Raw genomic sequence first — 17,859 nt, forward strand, 5'->3', positions numbered from 1 at the left:
AGTTAGAAGTCCTGGTTCTGTTAAATCAATGGAATAAAAAGTTGGCCTTAGATCTGCAACAGACAAAACAACCATTGTTTGGGTCCTTGCTAAACTGGATGTTCTGTAACATTGCTGAACTGTCCCCCTAACTTACATTGTGTCATTTGAGATACTGTGGGAGAATTTGTTTAAGAAAGGTTTTACAATGTTCAGAAAAATGTATATGCCTACATCTATAATCACACTGAGTGAAAGTTAATGTTCATCCTGGCTGCAGCTATTAGTGCTCTTTAGAAGCTCTACATGTCACTAGAGAATTGTATGAATACTCGTGCTTGTAAACTTTCTCACTTTGCTATCAGCAATGACTAATGTGAGCGATAGCGAGTTTCAGTTACATAGTGACATGGAAAGTTATTATGTCCTTAGCCATTAGACTTTTTTGTTCCTGTAGAAATGAACTGGTCACACATCAACTGTGATACAATATCAAGATCAGCAGACATCAGTATCCATTTCTCTTTCAAGCAGATCAAGGTTTTTAACTCACATACAACTACTGAAAAAGAAGAATGTGTCCATCATTATAACATAGCACAGAGGTTCCCAAACTGGGATTTGTGAACCCCTGAGGGTTCACAAAATGTTACAGGGGGTTCTGGGGAAAAAATTCCCTAATGGCAGACAGAGCTGTCCCTAGGGACCACGGGCAGCACGTGGCCAGCAGCCCAGAGCCCCTGGACTTCCAAGAGCTAAGCAGATCAAAGCAAGCATATCTTTCATGCTGAGGAGATTTAAACTTCAAGACTCCTTATAAGAAATGGAAAGGGATGTGGATATTTTTTGCTGTTTTTAAAATTAAATAGACAGCGAGTATGGTTTAAAAATTATTATGAAGAACAAATTTAAGCTTTGTTGTAACATGCGTTGTTTGCTTGGACTGCTCAGGACCTGAATGCTTGTGTAGGAGGCACTCTTTGCATTGGCTTCTTAAATACCTTCATGCTGTTTCACATCTGATACTCCTTGATGAAACATAGGAGCCTTGTTTTATAACAGGATTATTCAAAGTGATACATGCTATGAAAGTGAGATCTTGGAAGAGTGTTGCCGTTTCATAATGTGATAAAAATACTGTAATGATAAATAATAATTAATAATACATAGTGTGTAATAAGCATGTCATAAAAACAAATTTTATATTTCCAAGATCACTACTTTTATAATTTATACTCCGGTAAAAGAGAAAATCCCTGGAAATATTCATTTTTAGGAGGCAGTTCATGAGACTTGACATTTTAGTGAAAGGGGTTCATAGGTTTTTAAAGTTTGGGAACCACTGACATAGCACTATTTTTATGGATCACTAGCAAACTGTCCATGCAATACTCCTCCAGACAAGCTCCCAGCACCAACATTCTCAATGTCAATAGACCAAATTTAGTCCTGCTGCAATTGGATGCAATTCCCATTTAAGCCAATTTGACCCATTCTACCTCATAATTCACTGAGCACAAAAGAGCATTTCTGCTCATTTCACCTCTGTGACACTGTTTAACTCAATGGGGGACACTGTGGTTTAACGAAGAGATAGCTTTGATCCAAGAAGTTGTTTGCAGACACTGTTCAATCTAGCTATCTACAAAATTTACAGATTTGGTCATTTTTGCGGGAAAATTCAACAAAAGATGTACACGTAAGAGAACCTCACAATAGTATTTGCCTGGTGAGATTGTTAATCGGGATGGGATAGATAACTAACTGCCGTACTTTAGGTTTTTTCTACATGCACTTTCTATCATCATCATGCTCATTACTAGGATGGAGTTGATCATATGTCTTGTGATACCAGCTCCTTTTGGATGTCAATGATTTTGAGGTTGTGAATGGGAACTCCAATCTTCTAGCAGGAAATGCTGCAGACCTGGCATCAGTTACAGCATACAGGAGGAGCAAAAGCATATTTCAACAAGAAAGTGCAAGCATATCCCCATCATTATTATTAATGAAACATTTATACTGCAGTAGTGACTGGAGGCCTCAACCAGGTGGGGGCCTGATTATGCTAGCCACTATACAAATGACAGTTCCTGCTCCAAAGAGCTTAACATAGGGCCTGATCTTCAAAGGACCTCAACCCAGCCTCTCCTTCCCCCCTCCTCCAAATATATTTACATCCCCAAAACATTTTCCATGTTTAACTGTAGTTACAAGTGCTAAGCACTTAGGGGTAAAATCCTGGCTTCACTGAAGTCAATGGTAAAACTTTAATTGATTTCATTGGCGCCTGGATTTCACTATAAAAGGTCTCAATATGCTATCTGTGGGCACAATCAGCTGGTAAAAGGTCTATGTGCTGGTATTTATGAAATTATGTCCACAAAAATAGACTCTCATATCACCGTGACAGGCAGTTATCATAGGTTGTGGCTGCCCCACGACGCCCCCTGTTGGTAGAGGATAGCATAGCCAGCAATCCCTACCTCAGATTTCCTCCTTGAGGTTGGTTTTCTCAGCTTTCCAGAGATGTGGCTTAGCCCTCCAGCCAAGTTACGGACAAATATAACCCTTTTTGGGGTAGCACACTTTTCAAACAAATGAAAAGGTTCTTCTGCCCTTTGGGATTTCTCTGCAGCCCACTCTCTGAGCCTGCTTTACAGCCCTTTTCTGGGCTACCTTTAAGACTTTCTTTCTCTGCTCTAGGCTGCCTGCTCCCTGTGGTTTCAAGTCCAGACTGAACTCACTCTTAATCTATTTATTAGGTCCAAGTGTCCATTAAGGTATCACCTGACCTTCTTTAGTCCTATGCCCTCTGGCTTGGGAGGCAGCTAATAAATAATTGTTAGGTGTGCCCGTCCCCATCTCCCCTTAAAGGGGATAGTGACATTGTGATGGCACTCTTATAAAAAGCTATATAGGCAGACAGCCAGATAGGCTGCTTTTAAAAATTACTTGCTAGATGGCCTTATTTGGTAGCAGCATGGCACTCTGGAAACCTCACAGAGTGAAATCAGAAAACCCAAATCTTTGCTTTTCATTTTTTCAGAAACTCTGAACAAATTATTGTAGGGAGGTGCAGAAGGGTATGACATGGCCCTTTATATGTGTGGGGAGAATGGGAAATATTTTAATAACTCTAGGAAAAGATAGGGAGAGTCACTGACCTGGGATTTGAGGGCAAACTACAGATAAAGTAACACGGGAAGTTTGAAACAAATATGAGAAAAAAGTATAGCAAACAGTTATCAATGAAATGCTGAGAAATGTTCATTATAAAACTTTTTTTCTACCTTTTTACTAGGATTAACTGTCAAACTGTTTAAAAATACGATTGAAAAAAATGGAATAGCACAAGTGTTTATTCATTCATGCTTCCTTTGTGTATCAGATTAATCACGAAGGACAATGGAAAGAATCTAAAAAATGCTGGTTTTATACGTTAGTCAGAAATGTGAAAAATTATAGACTATGTAAACCAATATGAATCTCTGACGCATATTAAAATAGCTATAATTTCACAGGCATTATGTAAGACATTAAGAAAATACAGATACCACATATATCACAGCAAAGGATTCTTCTGAAAAATTATGCAGCAAGTTTTAAATACCCAGCCTGGAACAGACAAGATCAAAAGAAAAAATGAATCATCTCTTTTTTTTTTTGGGTTGCCAAATACCACAACGTCACTAGCACCTTCAGCTGACTGTCGGTGCTCTCAGGAAGCTACTGTACGCCTTTATAAAGTCATGTTAGTGATTCTTCCCATAGAAATGTAGTAATCATAAAAACATACCATGTGAATATGTGGTAAATGGTACAAAAAAAAGACTGACCTTTTGCGCCACATATTAGTGAGATGGTGAGGGCATTTTATTTATTTATTTTTAGATACTGCATCATCATGGCAAATGAACTGGTTAGGTAATGTCTACAACAAAGTCTACGCACCTCCTTCCTTTAGCTAATGAAGTATACACACTCTAAAGGCAAACTCAGACTTGGTGTATGTGGGTGCAATTGACTATTGACTTCAATGAAGTTATACCATGTCTGAATACGGCTTAAAATCGCTATTCAGCAGTACTGGCAATTTTCTTGTAATCTGTGCTCTAGCTTTATTAATGTACAGACCCCTCTTTCTTGGAGCCTTAGACCAATACTCCTGGCCTAAGCAAAGGAGAGAAAACATTATTAAACCTATTCCTATAAGTGCACTGAATACTAAAGGCTATATTACACAGGGAAAAATGCCTCCCAGATTGTGTAATATTCTGCAGCACTGCTACAAACCATACTGAATTCCTTGTGAAAAAAGAATGCTGAAGTCACTGTAATTTTCTGATCAATTTTCATTACTGCCATGCTGTCCTCTTCCTTAAAGACTTGAAGGGCTTACTTCTCATTTACATTAAGGCCATTTGACATTGCTCCGGCAGCATAAAGTGGCCATAAAGGGGTAGTAAATTTTGTTTATGCCCACTTTAAGGATGCTTTACAGTCTCATGGTGCATCTACACTAGTAAAAGAGGTGTATTTTTCAGCATGTGGCAGGTAATGTGGACAAAGTGGTTTTCATGTCAGCAGGTCAAAGTGAACACTAGGGGGAGCTTAGGATGGTATAAAGGAGCAGTAATGTAAGTGAAAAGAACAGAAGTACTTGTTGCACCTTAGAGACTAACATATTTATTTGAGAATAAGCTTTCGTGGGCTACAGCCCACTTCTTCGGATGCATAGAATGGAACATATAGTGAGGAGATATATAAGTAAATGAGAATCAGGACATCAAAGTCTGAAAACAATTATATCATCTTCATCCTCTGAAAGTAACCAACATGTTCTCTCTGTTTGGAATTGCTTTAAAAACAGTGACTCTAAATGCCATGCTAAACTCCCAGAGTAGAACTATATTCAAACTTTTTCTCATTGTTACTGTAGTTGGAGATAGCATACAAAATGCCTGTGGAAAATATAATCTTGTCCGGCTGTGACCCTTTGCTAGAGGCTTCTATATGCAAGATCCAGTAGCTGATCCAGAAACTTGCACTGGGATCCTGGGTGGATGATACCTAACACTAACAACTAATTAATGCAATGATTAATTAAATTCATGCCCTAAGATTTCATTAGTGTGCTGTTTACTCCCTCTTTTTAGATTAATGAAGGTGTTAAATGAGGATTGGCCTAACACTGATCCCCTGCAGTACCCAACTAGGTACGCTCCAGTTTAACATTGCCCTTTGCTTATGGTCGTTTAGCCAGTGTTCGTTACACATGATATCGTTTTTAACACTTACAATGTTAACAAGTATTACAGATTATTAGCAATAAAAATGATAAACAAATCAATGTTCTAAGCTGGAAACTTACTGAGATGGAGATTTTAGTTCCCTGTGCCACTCTTAGGAGTCCGGTTAACATCCTGTTTTTCAATGGTTGATTGCCAAAATTACTGTACGTAACCATCTGCAATATTAAAAATATTAGAGTTTTGGCCTGACCATAAAAGTGTCCATTGTATTAAGATGATGGCAGTTTCTCAAAGAGGCAGACAAAGTTCCACCCAGCAAGCCTTTAATCTATTTTATATTTACACAGAACTTGCCATTCTTCAGTATGTCAGAACAAAAAAAAGGATTGTGATCTCCATGCCTAAAATTGGCAAAAAATAAAAATGAAATGCCACTATAGACCACTCTGTCCTACTGCAGTTACACAGAAGTGATGAAAAATAATTTAAAAAAAATAAACTCCTACAGCAGACAGGGGTTTACTATAGTTACATGCTGCAGAGTTTGTATGTTGGGTGGCTCTTTTCTGCAAGATAACATAATTTCTCCCCCAAGACTTGGGTTTTGAATGCAGTCCAAATCCTCAATCTGATTTTACATGACTGTGGTCTCATTCTGATTTGTATTTGTCACCACTTTCAGTAGCAGACATTAATTCAGCAGTTTTGCTTGGAGACTGGAGAGGGAGATTAAAAGGACTAAATCTGTTAAAGGTAAAAGTACCTGCAGCTGTCTGAGATAATCATAATATTCAAATGTTAAGATTAAATAGCAGATGATGGTTACAACTGATGGAAAGAGCATACAGTGTTTGCCAGTGAAATCTTTGCATTGTAAACTTCTCCAACAAACACTTCATAAAACTTTCTTCCATTCTGTCTACTTATGCATGGAAAAAATGCCCTCCTGGAACTAATCAAATTCCTCATTAAGACCCACCTCTGCTGCAATACTTGCAGTACCTACAAGATTCCATAACACTAATGGTATGTTACGTTGGGTAAAGTCGGGATAACTGTAAGCTGTGCACATCACTAGTCTATGGACACCCCATGATGATCTTACTGTTATCTTCTTCCCTCCTATTGTTTGTTATGCTCACTTTTTGCATCTTGCTTCAAATCAGAATATAAACTCTTTGGGACTGGGACCATGTTTCTAAAGCATTGGGCCTCCGATCCTGATTGGAGCTGTTGTTACATCTACTGCACAAATAAATAATGATAATCCATTTACAACTCTATACGGTAAAACGAATATATTAAGTGTACCGGAAAAGAGCCTATGCAGATTGCGAGGACAGGTGAAATGTGCTGTTTGTGAGAATGGCACTAAAAACGTAAGCAGTTGTACTTTGTATAACTGTACTTTCCAAATGATTCAGATGTAGCTCCATGCAATCCAAGTTTGAGCTAACAAATACATGATTTATGGTGTCTGGGGGGCCATATGCAAAGAAGTTTGTAAACTGTTGACCTGGAGGGCAGGGATCAGCATTCACATTGCATTCCCCGTCAATACCTGGCCTGGCCTCGGCTAGCTAATGATTCAACCAGTGGACCAAATTCGGTGATGAATCCTGGTCACAAAACATGTCTTCTTAGCGTATTCACGACTGTTCACTCGGCACAGGTGGTAAAAAGTGCTCCAACCACTGATGCTATTGAATCCTTCCAATGACTCAGAAAAAAACCCTGTATTGTGACCTGAGTAACAAAAGTGGGCAGACAGTTAAAACTGAATGAGCCAGTTTCATCTACACCATTCCTTTTGACTATTTCCACTAGCTAACCAGCATTATTTTGACCCACTAGGATCTGTAACTCAGTACCAAAAGAGACAGACAAATCTCAAGGAATCAGCATGGACAATGGATTTTCATCAACTGGTCGGTAGAAAACATCAATCAATAAAAATCAGCAATGTTTATTTCTTAAGGGACATTCATGTCCGTAAAGGAGATGAATAATTTTGGGTTTAAATGCAAAATAAAACACAGAAAAAATTAAATAAAAATGTGTTTAACATGGCAGAAAAAACTTCCTTCACCAAATTTGTATTTTTGATGCACCACCATTTAAGGTTTTATTTATTGTAGCAAGAAAGCCCATTATATATGAAAAAGGAAACATTTGCCATTAGAACTGAGTGAGTTTTTAAATGAATAGTTTCTTCATCAAAAAATGCAGTTTCAGGTCGACCAAAACAATTCGTTAATTCAGCAATTAGTTTTGGCTGAAAAATAAAAAGAATTTTTTTTTAAAAAACACAAAATGTTTTGATTCAACATTTTCAAAACAAAACATTTCCACTTCATTTCAGAATGAGGCTTTGGCTTGAAATTCATAAATTCCCAGGCCAGAAAGTACCATTATGATAATGTAGTCTTACCTCCTGTATAATACAGGGCATAGAACTTCCCCAAAATAATTCCTTGAGCAGATCTTTTAGAAAAACATCCGATACTGATTTTGAAATTTTCAGTGATGGAGAATCCCCATGATCCTTGGTAAGTAGTTCCAACAGTTAATTACTCTCACTGTTCAAAACGTACACCTTATTTCCAGTTTGAATTTGTCTAGCTTCAACTTCTAGCCATTGGATCGAGTTACACCTTTCTCTGCTAAACAGAAAAGCCCATTATTAAATATTTATTCCCCATAAGGTAATCAAGTCACCCCTTAACTTTCTTTTTGTTAAGGTAAATAGATATTGTGATAGACTCACGGAACTCAAAGGAATGTTTTCTAATCCTTTAATCATTCTTGTGGCTCTTCTATGAATCGTCTCCAATTTATCAACATCCTTCTTGATTAACAGGCACCAGGACTGGACACAATATTCCAGCAGCAGTTGCACCAGTGCCAAGTACGGAGATAAAATAAAATTTAGCTAGATTTATTTAAAAACAAAAAATAATAGGTAAAGAACACCCCCAAAACTAAGCAAAATGAAAAAAAAATCATTTGGGGCCAAACAAAATATTTTGTTCAATCTGAAACTTGGTTTTTTTCCTTTTATTTGTTTCAAACAAACAACATTTTTCCACTTCAGATGAGCTTGGAATGAAATTATTTTTGGATTTTTTGGTTCACACTCAGCTCTACTTATAGTAAAGTCAAATTAATTAATTTCAATGGTAAAATGTCTACTTATAATTAAAATTGCACTGAATAAAAGTCCATGATTCCCCAATGAGGAACTAACTTGTTATGTGAGATATCACCCATCATTTATTTACATTCATAATTATGAGCAACATTCTCATTTTTTAGTACTTGATTCTGAAATCTTACAAATGAAGGCCCCAATTCTACAATCAATAGTGCATAGGCACAGCAGTCCACCTTCATGCTCTCCACTACAGGGTTAGAGCCTAAAGGCCTGATTCAAAGCACACTGAAGTCTATGGGCAAATTTTCATTGACTTCAACCAGGCTTTCAATCAGGCGCTTTAAGGGCACCATCTTTCATTCCCTACTCAGGTAGGGCTTCACTGAGGTCAGTGGGATTTCTACCTAAGAAAGAAGTGCAGTGCTTCACCCTAAATATTTAAATGTATCCTTTCCTATAAGTCAATTACAGTAGATCCACTTTAATGAGAAAAAGAAAAGAAAGGAGAAATATACACCACAGATGAGTTTTTACAATACAAGTAACTTCTAGACTTTTTTGTCTCAGTGTAAAAAGATGTGGTGTTTGGGGTTTTTAACATTCCTCTTCCAATGCTGGAGAATGATCTTCAGAAACAATTTTTTAAAAATGTTCAGCAGCATTCTTATGACTCAGTATTGACAGCAATGATAAATAAGAAATGTGATGATAAGATTCTAAGGCCCCCAGTGCAGCAATGCACTGATCATGTACCAGGGGGATATAGGTAGATTTTCATATGTAGTTAAGTGCCTTGAGGAATCGGGGCCAAATCACAGCCTTTTTCTGTGTCAAAAATAGTAATAAATTATATGGACACATGCTGACATCTCTTGTAAACAGCCATAACAAGGCAATGTTATTATCAGCACTGCATTTGCCTAAGATGTCAATAATAGGTCACTGAAGGCTTTAAAGATGACAATATGTGCACAATTTAATATAGAGAATTTTTTCCAATGATTTTCTTATTTCTAATATTGCAAACAAGTAATAATAATTTAAAAAAATCAAATGAAGTCACCTGCGGATAGTTTCTACTAAACATTGTTTTAGATCAGTCTTGACAAATGATAGAGTCCCATATTTTAAAAAGAAGAGAGATTTTGTAATTTGCAGCATATAGATCTGTAGCATCATGAATCACATGTTTTCATTGTGATTTAGATTTTCAGTTTCTTTCTCTTGCTCTGAAGTGATTGGTTCTTCTTTCAATAAAGTGCTTAATTGCTTCTGTGCACACGAGAGGAAGAGTTCCAAACTACACAGGCTACGTTGGCGGACAACTTGATCGAGCTGTTGGAAAAAACAAGAAAAAATTAATTAGCAAAAAAAACTAGAAATAAAGACCAAATTGTATATAAAACCATTTTGAAATTAAATGCATTGAGTACATGCAGGATTTTAATGATACAATGAAATTTAATCACATGCCCATATATCTGATTTTCCTCCAGCTAAAATGGAAAATGGCTACCCATAGTTATTCAACAGCTGTCGGTGTTTGTTAGATAATATTAAAATGTACAGATTGTTAAATACTTTGGGGAATCTTACACAGACATAGTACTGCTAATGCTAGATGGTTAGTGTCTTGGTCTGGGCACTTTTAAATTGTCAGCCGAGCCACAAGGTATACACAAAAACATTACTGGGTTTGGTCCCTTGTAATGAACATCCCATCTTTGACAGACCTCCAACACATCACCTTTCCCATGCACAGTTAGCAGTTCCTAAAAAGATAATAATCAATGGTGCATTCTCTGAAGTGACTAGTCACTATTTCCTCCAAAAGAACAATCAGATTCCAGCCAAATTACATGACAGTAAAGATTTTTTACAGTACAGTCAGATAATTTAAAATATTAAATATGGCATAAACAATCTGTAAAAGTGTTATGAAAGTTTATTGCACCCTGAATGAATTCTGAAAGAAACAGGGGTTACAAAACTACAACCAAATAGTTATGATATTCCAGCCCTGATTTGGTTTCAAAGTCACCTGTCTCCTTCCAAAGCTGCATAATGGATAATTCCTTCCATTGCTCCTTCCTGATTTGAGAATATACTAATGGCAATATTTGTGTCCTTGATGTAGTATTCTAGTTTCCTTGAAATATCTCTTCCTTGACAATAATGTGCCAGATCACCAAGTGGTATCAATCAGCAGAGCTTCTTTGAGCTCAATGGAGCTATATCAGTTTATGCTAGCTGGGAATCTGAACTCAGATGTTTCACTTAAAAATTCCATTCTGAGTTTCCACCTATTTTTTAAAATGCGTTCTTTTACTGGATACCCACTGTGCATAAAATCAAAAAAACAGTGTAAATGGGTAGAACTTGATAGGTAAAAATCTTGGCTCCACTTAAGTCAATTGAAACCAATTTCAAAACTTCCATGAAGCCAAGATTTCACTCCATAGTCCAAAAAGAGGTTTATTAAGAGATTGTATATGGTCGAAGAGCGATACTTAAAGGAGAAGAAAAGGGTGGGAGGAGCAGGAACTAACACAAAGATGTGAAATAAAGCACCACCATTTATATCACTGAATAATCTCCTCCTTAATATACAGTTTTAGCCATTCTATTTACCGAATCCACTAAAATTATTATTTGGGTTGTTTGTGTAAAATAACTTCTTTATAGTGAAAGACGTTCCAGACAATATCCAAACTGCTGATCTGGGTTTAATGGTTAAAACCACTTGACCCAGCAACAACTACACAGTTTCTTAAAGATGAAAGGCTTGTTCTAATGATCCCAGAGTCTTTGAAAATTCCCACTGGTTTTGATATAAAAGACACCACTTCTACAACAAATTGAACACTACATCTAAATGCAACTGAAACCACCTGTGAACACTTCACTTTGAATTTGCTTGATGATGTATTTTTGTTGGTTAACACAGCAAAAGCAGTACAAAAATTTTTTTATTCACTCACTGTCTCTATTCTGCATGTTGCTGGATTCCCCTCCATCCAGGCTCTGGGGAACTCAATAATTCATAGCACTGAGGGTAGGGCCCGCTAAGATAAAGAAGGTGGGGCAAGGTGACAGGATTTGCCCCACAGTGTTGCATTTGCCGGGACATAAATTAATGACACAGTAACATGGTTTACAAACATATTTTTGGAACTTCTGAATGTTATATTATTAGCGAACAAAATGAATAGCAGAAGCCCTATCATTTATATCTTAATGTTTTTTTACTATGAAGCAACTAACATAATAGCAGAGCAATGCTTTCAACACAATCTTCTTTTGGGCAGCCATATTTCAATTGAATTTATCTATAATAAACTCCTGGGGCTAGAGTGAGAAGTAGTAGTATAAGTCTAATGAGACATGCAAAGTTATGCCACTCAAGAGAAGTAGGTAATGAAATTCAGAAGAAATCTAATTTTGTACCACATCTGGCAAACTGTGGTGCGCCAGTGAGTAAGCAAGGTTTTGAACTATAATCAGCTTTCTAACAGTCATGCAGATTGCTCATACAGCTGTAATACTAGCAAAATACCAATGAGGCCATGTGGCCCTGGCAGGCCTTAAGTGGTTAGCATCTGCAAATGGCCATGGTTTATGAAAATATATTATATGCACCACACATCTAGCACTCGTGGATTTAATTACAGCTTTCAACAAAAACCTCAGATCCTGTGGTATGTTTCAGAGTATGTATCTAGACAGTTAGCTACCCATCAGTTGCCATAATGCTATCACAAATGTTTGCAAGAGTGCTATATTCTAATAGATAACAGCTTTTCTATTTTAATACACAGTGCTATGCCAGCCCAATGGTACCGCCTAACTTGTCTTTGAAAAATGTCTTTATGATTTAGTTACAATTTTGACTGAATGAACTATGATAAATATACAGGTTGTCATGAATCTGTTCACTGATATTCCTTCTACTCTCTTGCAATGCAAACGAGACTCTTGTTGAAATACTGTTTCACACAGTGTCGTTTTTCAGCAGCTCTCAATGTCTCTCATAACCCACCCAAACTACATCCCTTTTTCCTAGAAGCTACACCCACTTCAATCTCTCCACCAGTATCGTACAACAGCTTCTACGTAATTCCTCTCATTCTGCTGCATCATGCACATCTCTAGCTACTAAGGAATGTTTTGCCATTCTCACTAATAGTGCAGATGCCACTGCGCCACACTCTGCCAGATCTGAATTTAGCTCATATTTTATAAGGGGTTTTCAAAACAGATCAGGTTCAAATTCATTTCAAAGATCTGCTGATATAGTTTGATAACACCCATTACAGACAAGCCATCAGAGGTGTGCATGTGGCTGGGTGGGTGGGCCTAGCCCAGAGCAACATAATCCCCAAAGCAGCTGTGGTTAGTGAGGGCAGGGTAGACCAGGGAGCAATATGAAGGCAAGAGCTCTCACAGCTCATTCCTCTGTGGATCTGGAGGTGTCCTTTTGGTAGTCTCTATAGTTGGAACATCTTTTCCCCCTTATCCCTTCTGAAGTCTCCTCTAAGCCTTCAAGAAGATTTGTAGAGCTCTCTTCATAGGGAAACTTGCAGTAGTTTTCTGTTCCTCTTATCTTCTCCCTTGGTTTCTCCATAGGAAGGAGAGATATAGCTCAACTTACACAGGATCATCTGATATAGCTAGCAAAGAACATTTGGGACCCATTTCTCTAGAAATATCACTAGGTCCTCATACTCTGCTCCCTCTGGTAAGACATAGTTGGATAAGCTTAGTTTGAAACTCATTTTTAACAGTTTTTCCTTTACTCCACCTATGGCCTATACTTTAATAAGGTATTTCAGCTAAACTTCCCCCCACCCATCTTTTCTTTCAGCCCGATTGTGCAGATTGTTTCATGTAAACCAAAGCAGCCCTCCAGATGTGTGATCTGTGACACAATGATGTTACCTTTCTTATCCAAGGAAGCAATCTCAAATTGTGTACTTGAAAATATATTTATTTCACAAAGTATTAATGTAAATACTTCCTGCATTGAGTGGTTTGGGTGTATCTGAGCAAACTCAGAATTCTTTGGCTTTTGAGATAGAAGCTTTGATTTTAAGAGTCTCAGGTGAATTAGCCATCTATTTAGAGATTTTTTTTGTTGGGTTCAATTGGTTAGTTATTCACCATTTTTCATAAGGAAACTTTATTGCTTGTTAAAAGTTTATGTAAACTGAGTAAAATAAGAGATCAGAAACTCAGTTGTCTCCTGTCTGCTCATTTTGTGTGTTAGCTTTGCCTTCCCATTAAACATCACATTTTTAAACTCTTTCATGCTACAGTAAATGACAAAGCACTGTGTATAAACACTTAGCTTCCTCTTATAACATGAGACGCATAATGAAATGACGCTGGCTTTGAAAATGGTATACATTTCAAGTGCATTCAAGAGGAGAATATTTCTTTTATTGTAGAGATAGGCCAGGAAGAAAAAAAAAACAAGCAGCATTGTTATGCAATATATTGCTTAATGAAATGTTATCCACAGTCAAACAAATTTTAATAAATAGTGCTTTCAATATCACTGTGCCTCAGCTAGCGAAATATATACGAAATGTGAAAATATGTAAGTAGATCATTTTAAATGTTGTTTTTCCAAATAGTCCTTCCTCTATATTTTTAGATTATGTTCACTTCATGGAATGATCTCATTATTTAAATAAAAATGAATGGACATCTGGCAAATTCACAGACTGAATGTGACTCATGCAAATATGATCAGTATGAATAACACCTATTTGGGCTTGAGCGTTCACCCACCCAAGAAAGCCCCAGAGTTCTAATTCTGCAGACACTGAAAAACACATGAGTTTGATGATCTGGAACTACAACAGTATGGAGCAATTTTTCCACCCATTGCCACCATGGTTAATACTGAGGAACATTTCATCTTCTGCTTACAACTGAAAACTATCAGGCACAAAGTCTCCTGGTTCTGTACAGTGCTGCCTTCTTTTAACATAGAGCTATTAGGTACTGTTTTCACAAAATCTCTCACACTCCTTGCATTATTGTTTTGTCTGAGCATTTTTTATTTTTTTGACACTCACCAGCACCATTTTAATTGTATAAAGTTCTTTTTTCTTGAACTTCTGTGACCATATGACAATCACTTAAGAGCTAAATTCTTCTCTCTGATGTGCAAACGTGGCACTCTGAGAATTTGGCTGTAATTGTTAATAGCCATAGCAACATTGTTTCCTGACTCATCAGGTGTCATTTGCCACTGGAGTTTCCACAACAAACCACAGCCCTTCAGTTTCCAAAAATTAGCTGACTAATAGCACATTCCAAAAACATTCAGCTGCTGTTTTTTCCTTCTGTTTTAACCTTCACCCCAACTTTGAGGCCCCAATATGATTCCACAGCCTGCTGGCCAAAGATGACTGGATGGAACTCCCTGTGGAGACATCTACATCACTCTTCGACCACACATAAGGGTTTGCTTTTGAGCAATGCGAGGCATGTCCAGAGGATGAGCACGATGCCTCGGCAGAAATCCTGGTCTTGGAACCAAGCAATTGAGTTGGGAAATCAAACCTGGGGCCCACAGATGGCAGCATATAATGCTGCCACTAAGTGATTGTTCTGGCTCCAGCTGCTCTATTTTATTTGGTGTTGATCCATCTTACTATTTTGCATCACTTAAAATACATAGCTTAAACCAAACTATAATTATTCTTAGCACAAAATTCTTCTTAGTGTATCTGCTTGTCATTCACTTCAAATTTACCATAAAACTGTGTGAAAATCCATATGGCTGATGTCCCAGGATGAAATTACTTTCTACTGCTTTACATAAAAATCACAGAACATGCATACTTTTAATGCTATGATTCTCCTTGCCCTTTAATACAGTTCCTGACAGGAAATATTCTCCATTGCTTTCTCTATTGAAGGCCTCCCTACCTGATTAAGAATTTCAGATTACTAAAGAACAGGAATAACCAACTATTATAGCACATACATGTTGTGTGTTTGTAGTAAGTTATATATATCAAATGCAAAATAAAATTTTAAGCCTGAACCAAAGATTACAGGTGAAATTCTGGTCCCATTGAAGTCAATGGGGCCAATTTTGCCATAGACTTTAATGAGGACAGGATTTTACCCTCAATGGTCAATAAATGCATAGTTAAGGTAGCATGTGTATCCTTAACTCTATCTTTTGCATACAATCATTGTGAAAGTCTTCAAACATAACCTAAGAGATCTAATAAATGTATTTGGAAATAAGCTTTCATGGAGTGGAAAATACAGTAGAAAGATATAGAGAGAGATATAGAGAGAGAGAGAGAGAGAACATGAAAAGATGGGGGTTGTCATACCAACTCTAACGAGACAAATCAGTTAAGGTGGGCTATTATCGGCAGGAGGAAAAAAAAACTTTTGAAGTGGTTTTCACGATGGCCCATTTCGAACAGTTCACAAGAAGATGTGAGTAACAGGTGGGGGAAAATTAGTATGGGGAAATAGTTTTAATTTGTGTAATGATCCATCCATTCCCAGTCTTTATTCAGGCCTAATTTGATGGTATCCAGTTTGCAAATTAATTCCAGTTCTGCAGTTTCTCATTGGAGTCTATTTTTGAAGTTTTTTGTTGAAGAATTGCCAATTTTAGGTCTGTAATTGAGCATCCAGGGAGGCTGAAGTGTTCTCCGACTGGTTTTTGAATGTTATAATTCTTGATGTCTGATTTGTGTCCATTTATTCTTTTGCATAGAGACAGTCCGGTTTGGCCAATGTACATGGCAGAGAGGCATTGCTGGCACATGATGACATATATCACATTGGTAGATGTGCAGGTGAATGAGCCCCTGATAGTGTGGCTGATGTGATTAGGTCCTATGATGGTGTCCCTTGAATAGATATGTGGACAGATAGTTGGCAACTGGGTTTGTTGCAAGGATAGGTTCCTGGGTTAGTGTTTTTGTTGTGTGGTGTGGTTGCTGGTGAGTATTTGCTTCAGGTTGGGGGGCTGTCTGTAAGTGAGGACTGGCCTGTCTGCCAAGGTTTGTGAGAGTGAGGGATCGTCCTTCAGGATAGGTTGTATATCCTTGATGTTGTGCTGGAGAGGTTTTAGTTGGGGGCTGTAGGTTACTTACTTTGTTGGGCCTGTCTTGTAGTAGGTAACTTCTCGGTACCCTTCTGGCTCTGTCAATCTGTTTCTTCACTTCAGCAGGTAGGTACTGCAGTTGAAAGAACGCTTGACAGAGATCCTGTAGGTGTTTATCTTTGTCTGAGGGATCAGACCAAATGTGGCTGAATCTTAGAGTTTGGCTGTAGACAATGAATCGTGTGATGTGGTCTGGATGAAAGCTGGAGGCATGTAGGTAAGTATAGCGGTCAGTAGGTTTCTGGCATAGGGTGGTATTTATGTGACCATCGCTTATTAGCACTATAGTGTCTAGGAAGCGGACCTCTTATGTGGACTGGTCCAGTCTGAGGTTGACGGTAGGGTGGAAATCGTTGAAATCTTGGTAGAATTCCTCAAAGGCCTTCTTCCCATGGGTCCAGATGATGATGATTTCATCAATGTAGCACAAGCAGAGTTGGGGTATAAGGGATGAGAGCTGAGGAAGCGTTGTTCTAAGTCGGCCATAAAAAAGTTGACATAATGAGGGGCCATGAGGGTACCCATAGCAATCCCGCTGACTTGAAGGTATAAAATTGTCCCCACATCTGAAATAGTTGTGGGTGAGGACAAACACAGGCACTGAAATCTATGACTTCAGTGGGTTTTGGATTGCACACAGGATGGTGTTATTAAACTGTTATAATCTTTGTTTATTGAATTTTATCTATTTTATTGTAATACGGACAAACCTTCTTTATTGTAAGTAATGCCATATTTTGATTTTACAGTTTTGTATGAATTCATTCATCATAGCAGTAATATTTAGCTTTTATTTAAAATATATTTTTCAACCTCTCTGCTATCTACACATTGCTGTTAATTTTTTAAAAGTTGCCATTTTAAAATTAATTTTCCTTATTTGCTTTGTAGTTTCCATTATTTGAATAGCAATAAATCCAGGCAGTGCATTTTTGAGACATTCTGATTCTCCTTGGGTGGTTGAAGTCTTTGCCCTTCAGCCTTGTGCCTCACAATTCACAAAGTGTGCAGTAATCCCTTGGAAATGCACTGTCTGCTGCACCTTTTTGCTTAAGAGACTTTGCATATACTGTACTGTGAATTGGCTATAGATGCCAAACTGTTCAGCAGAACACTATACTGAAATTGTGGATTTATAAGCACCTTTTCATATTTTGAGTTGGAGGTATCATTCCTTAACTACAAAATCAATTATAGTTGAGGAGCTTGGTACAATTTTTATAATTGTACAGGTTTTCATCATTATCCCACACTAGTGAATGAGTCTGTCATGGTGCTGAAAAACCCTGTAGTTGGAAAAGTTCAACCATATAATTATATTC

At 37.5% G+C, this 17,859-nt stretch overlaps 1 protein-coding gene across 5 annotated transcripts in view; it reads right to left on the reverse strand.

The window, feature by feature from the left end:
- Nucleotides 1-8,171: 8,171 nt before the first annotated feature.
- The window catches only part of CCDC91 (coiled-coil domain containing 91), a 336,190-nt gene continuing 326,502 nt past the window's right edge, over nt 8,172-17,859 (reverse strand). For 3 of the 5 annotated variants that reach the window (XM_030539070.1, XM_030539062.1, XM_030539045.1), the window contains exon 13: nt 8,175-9,723. In XM_030539070.1, the coding sequence (XP_030394930.1) occupies nt 9,571-9,723 (153 nt within the window). In that variant the 3' untranslated portion in view covers nt 8,175-9,570. Of the gene's footprint in view, nt 9,724-17,859 lie in introns of all 5 variants that reach the window. The other 2 variants (XM_030539087.1, XM_030539052.1) reach the window with 2 other exon arrangements.

Source organism: Gopherus evgoodei, chromosome 1, assembly GCF_007399415.2.
Source record: "Gopherus evgoodei ecotype Sinaloan lineage chromosome 1, rGopEvg1_v1.p, whole genome shotgun sequence".
Classification (NCBI taxonomy): Eukaryota; Metazoa; Chordata; order Testudines; family Testudinidae; genus Gopherus; species Gopherus evgoodei.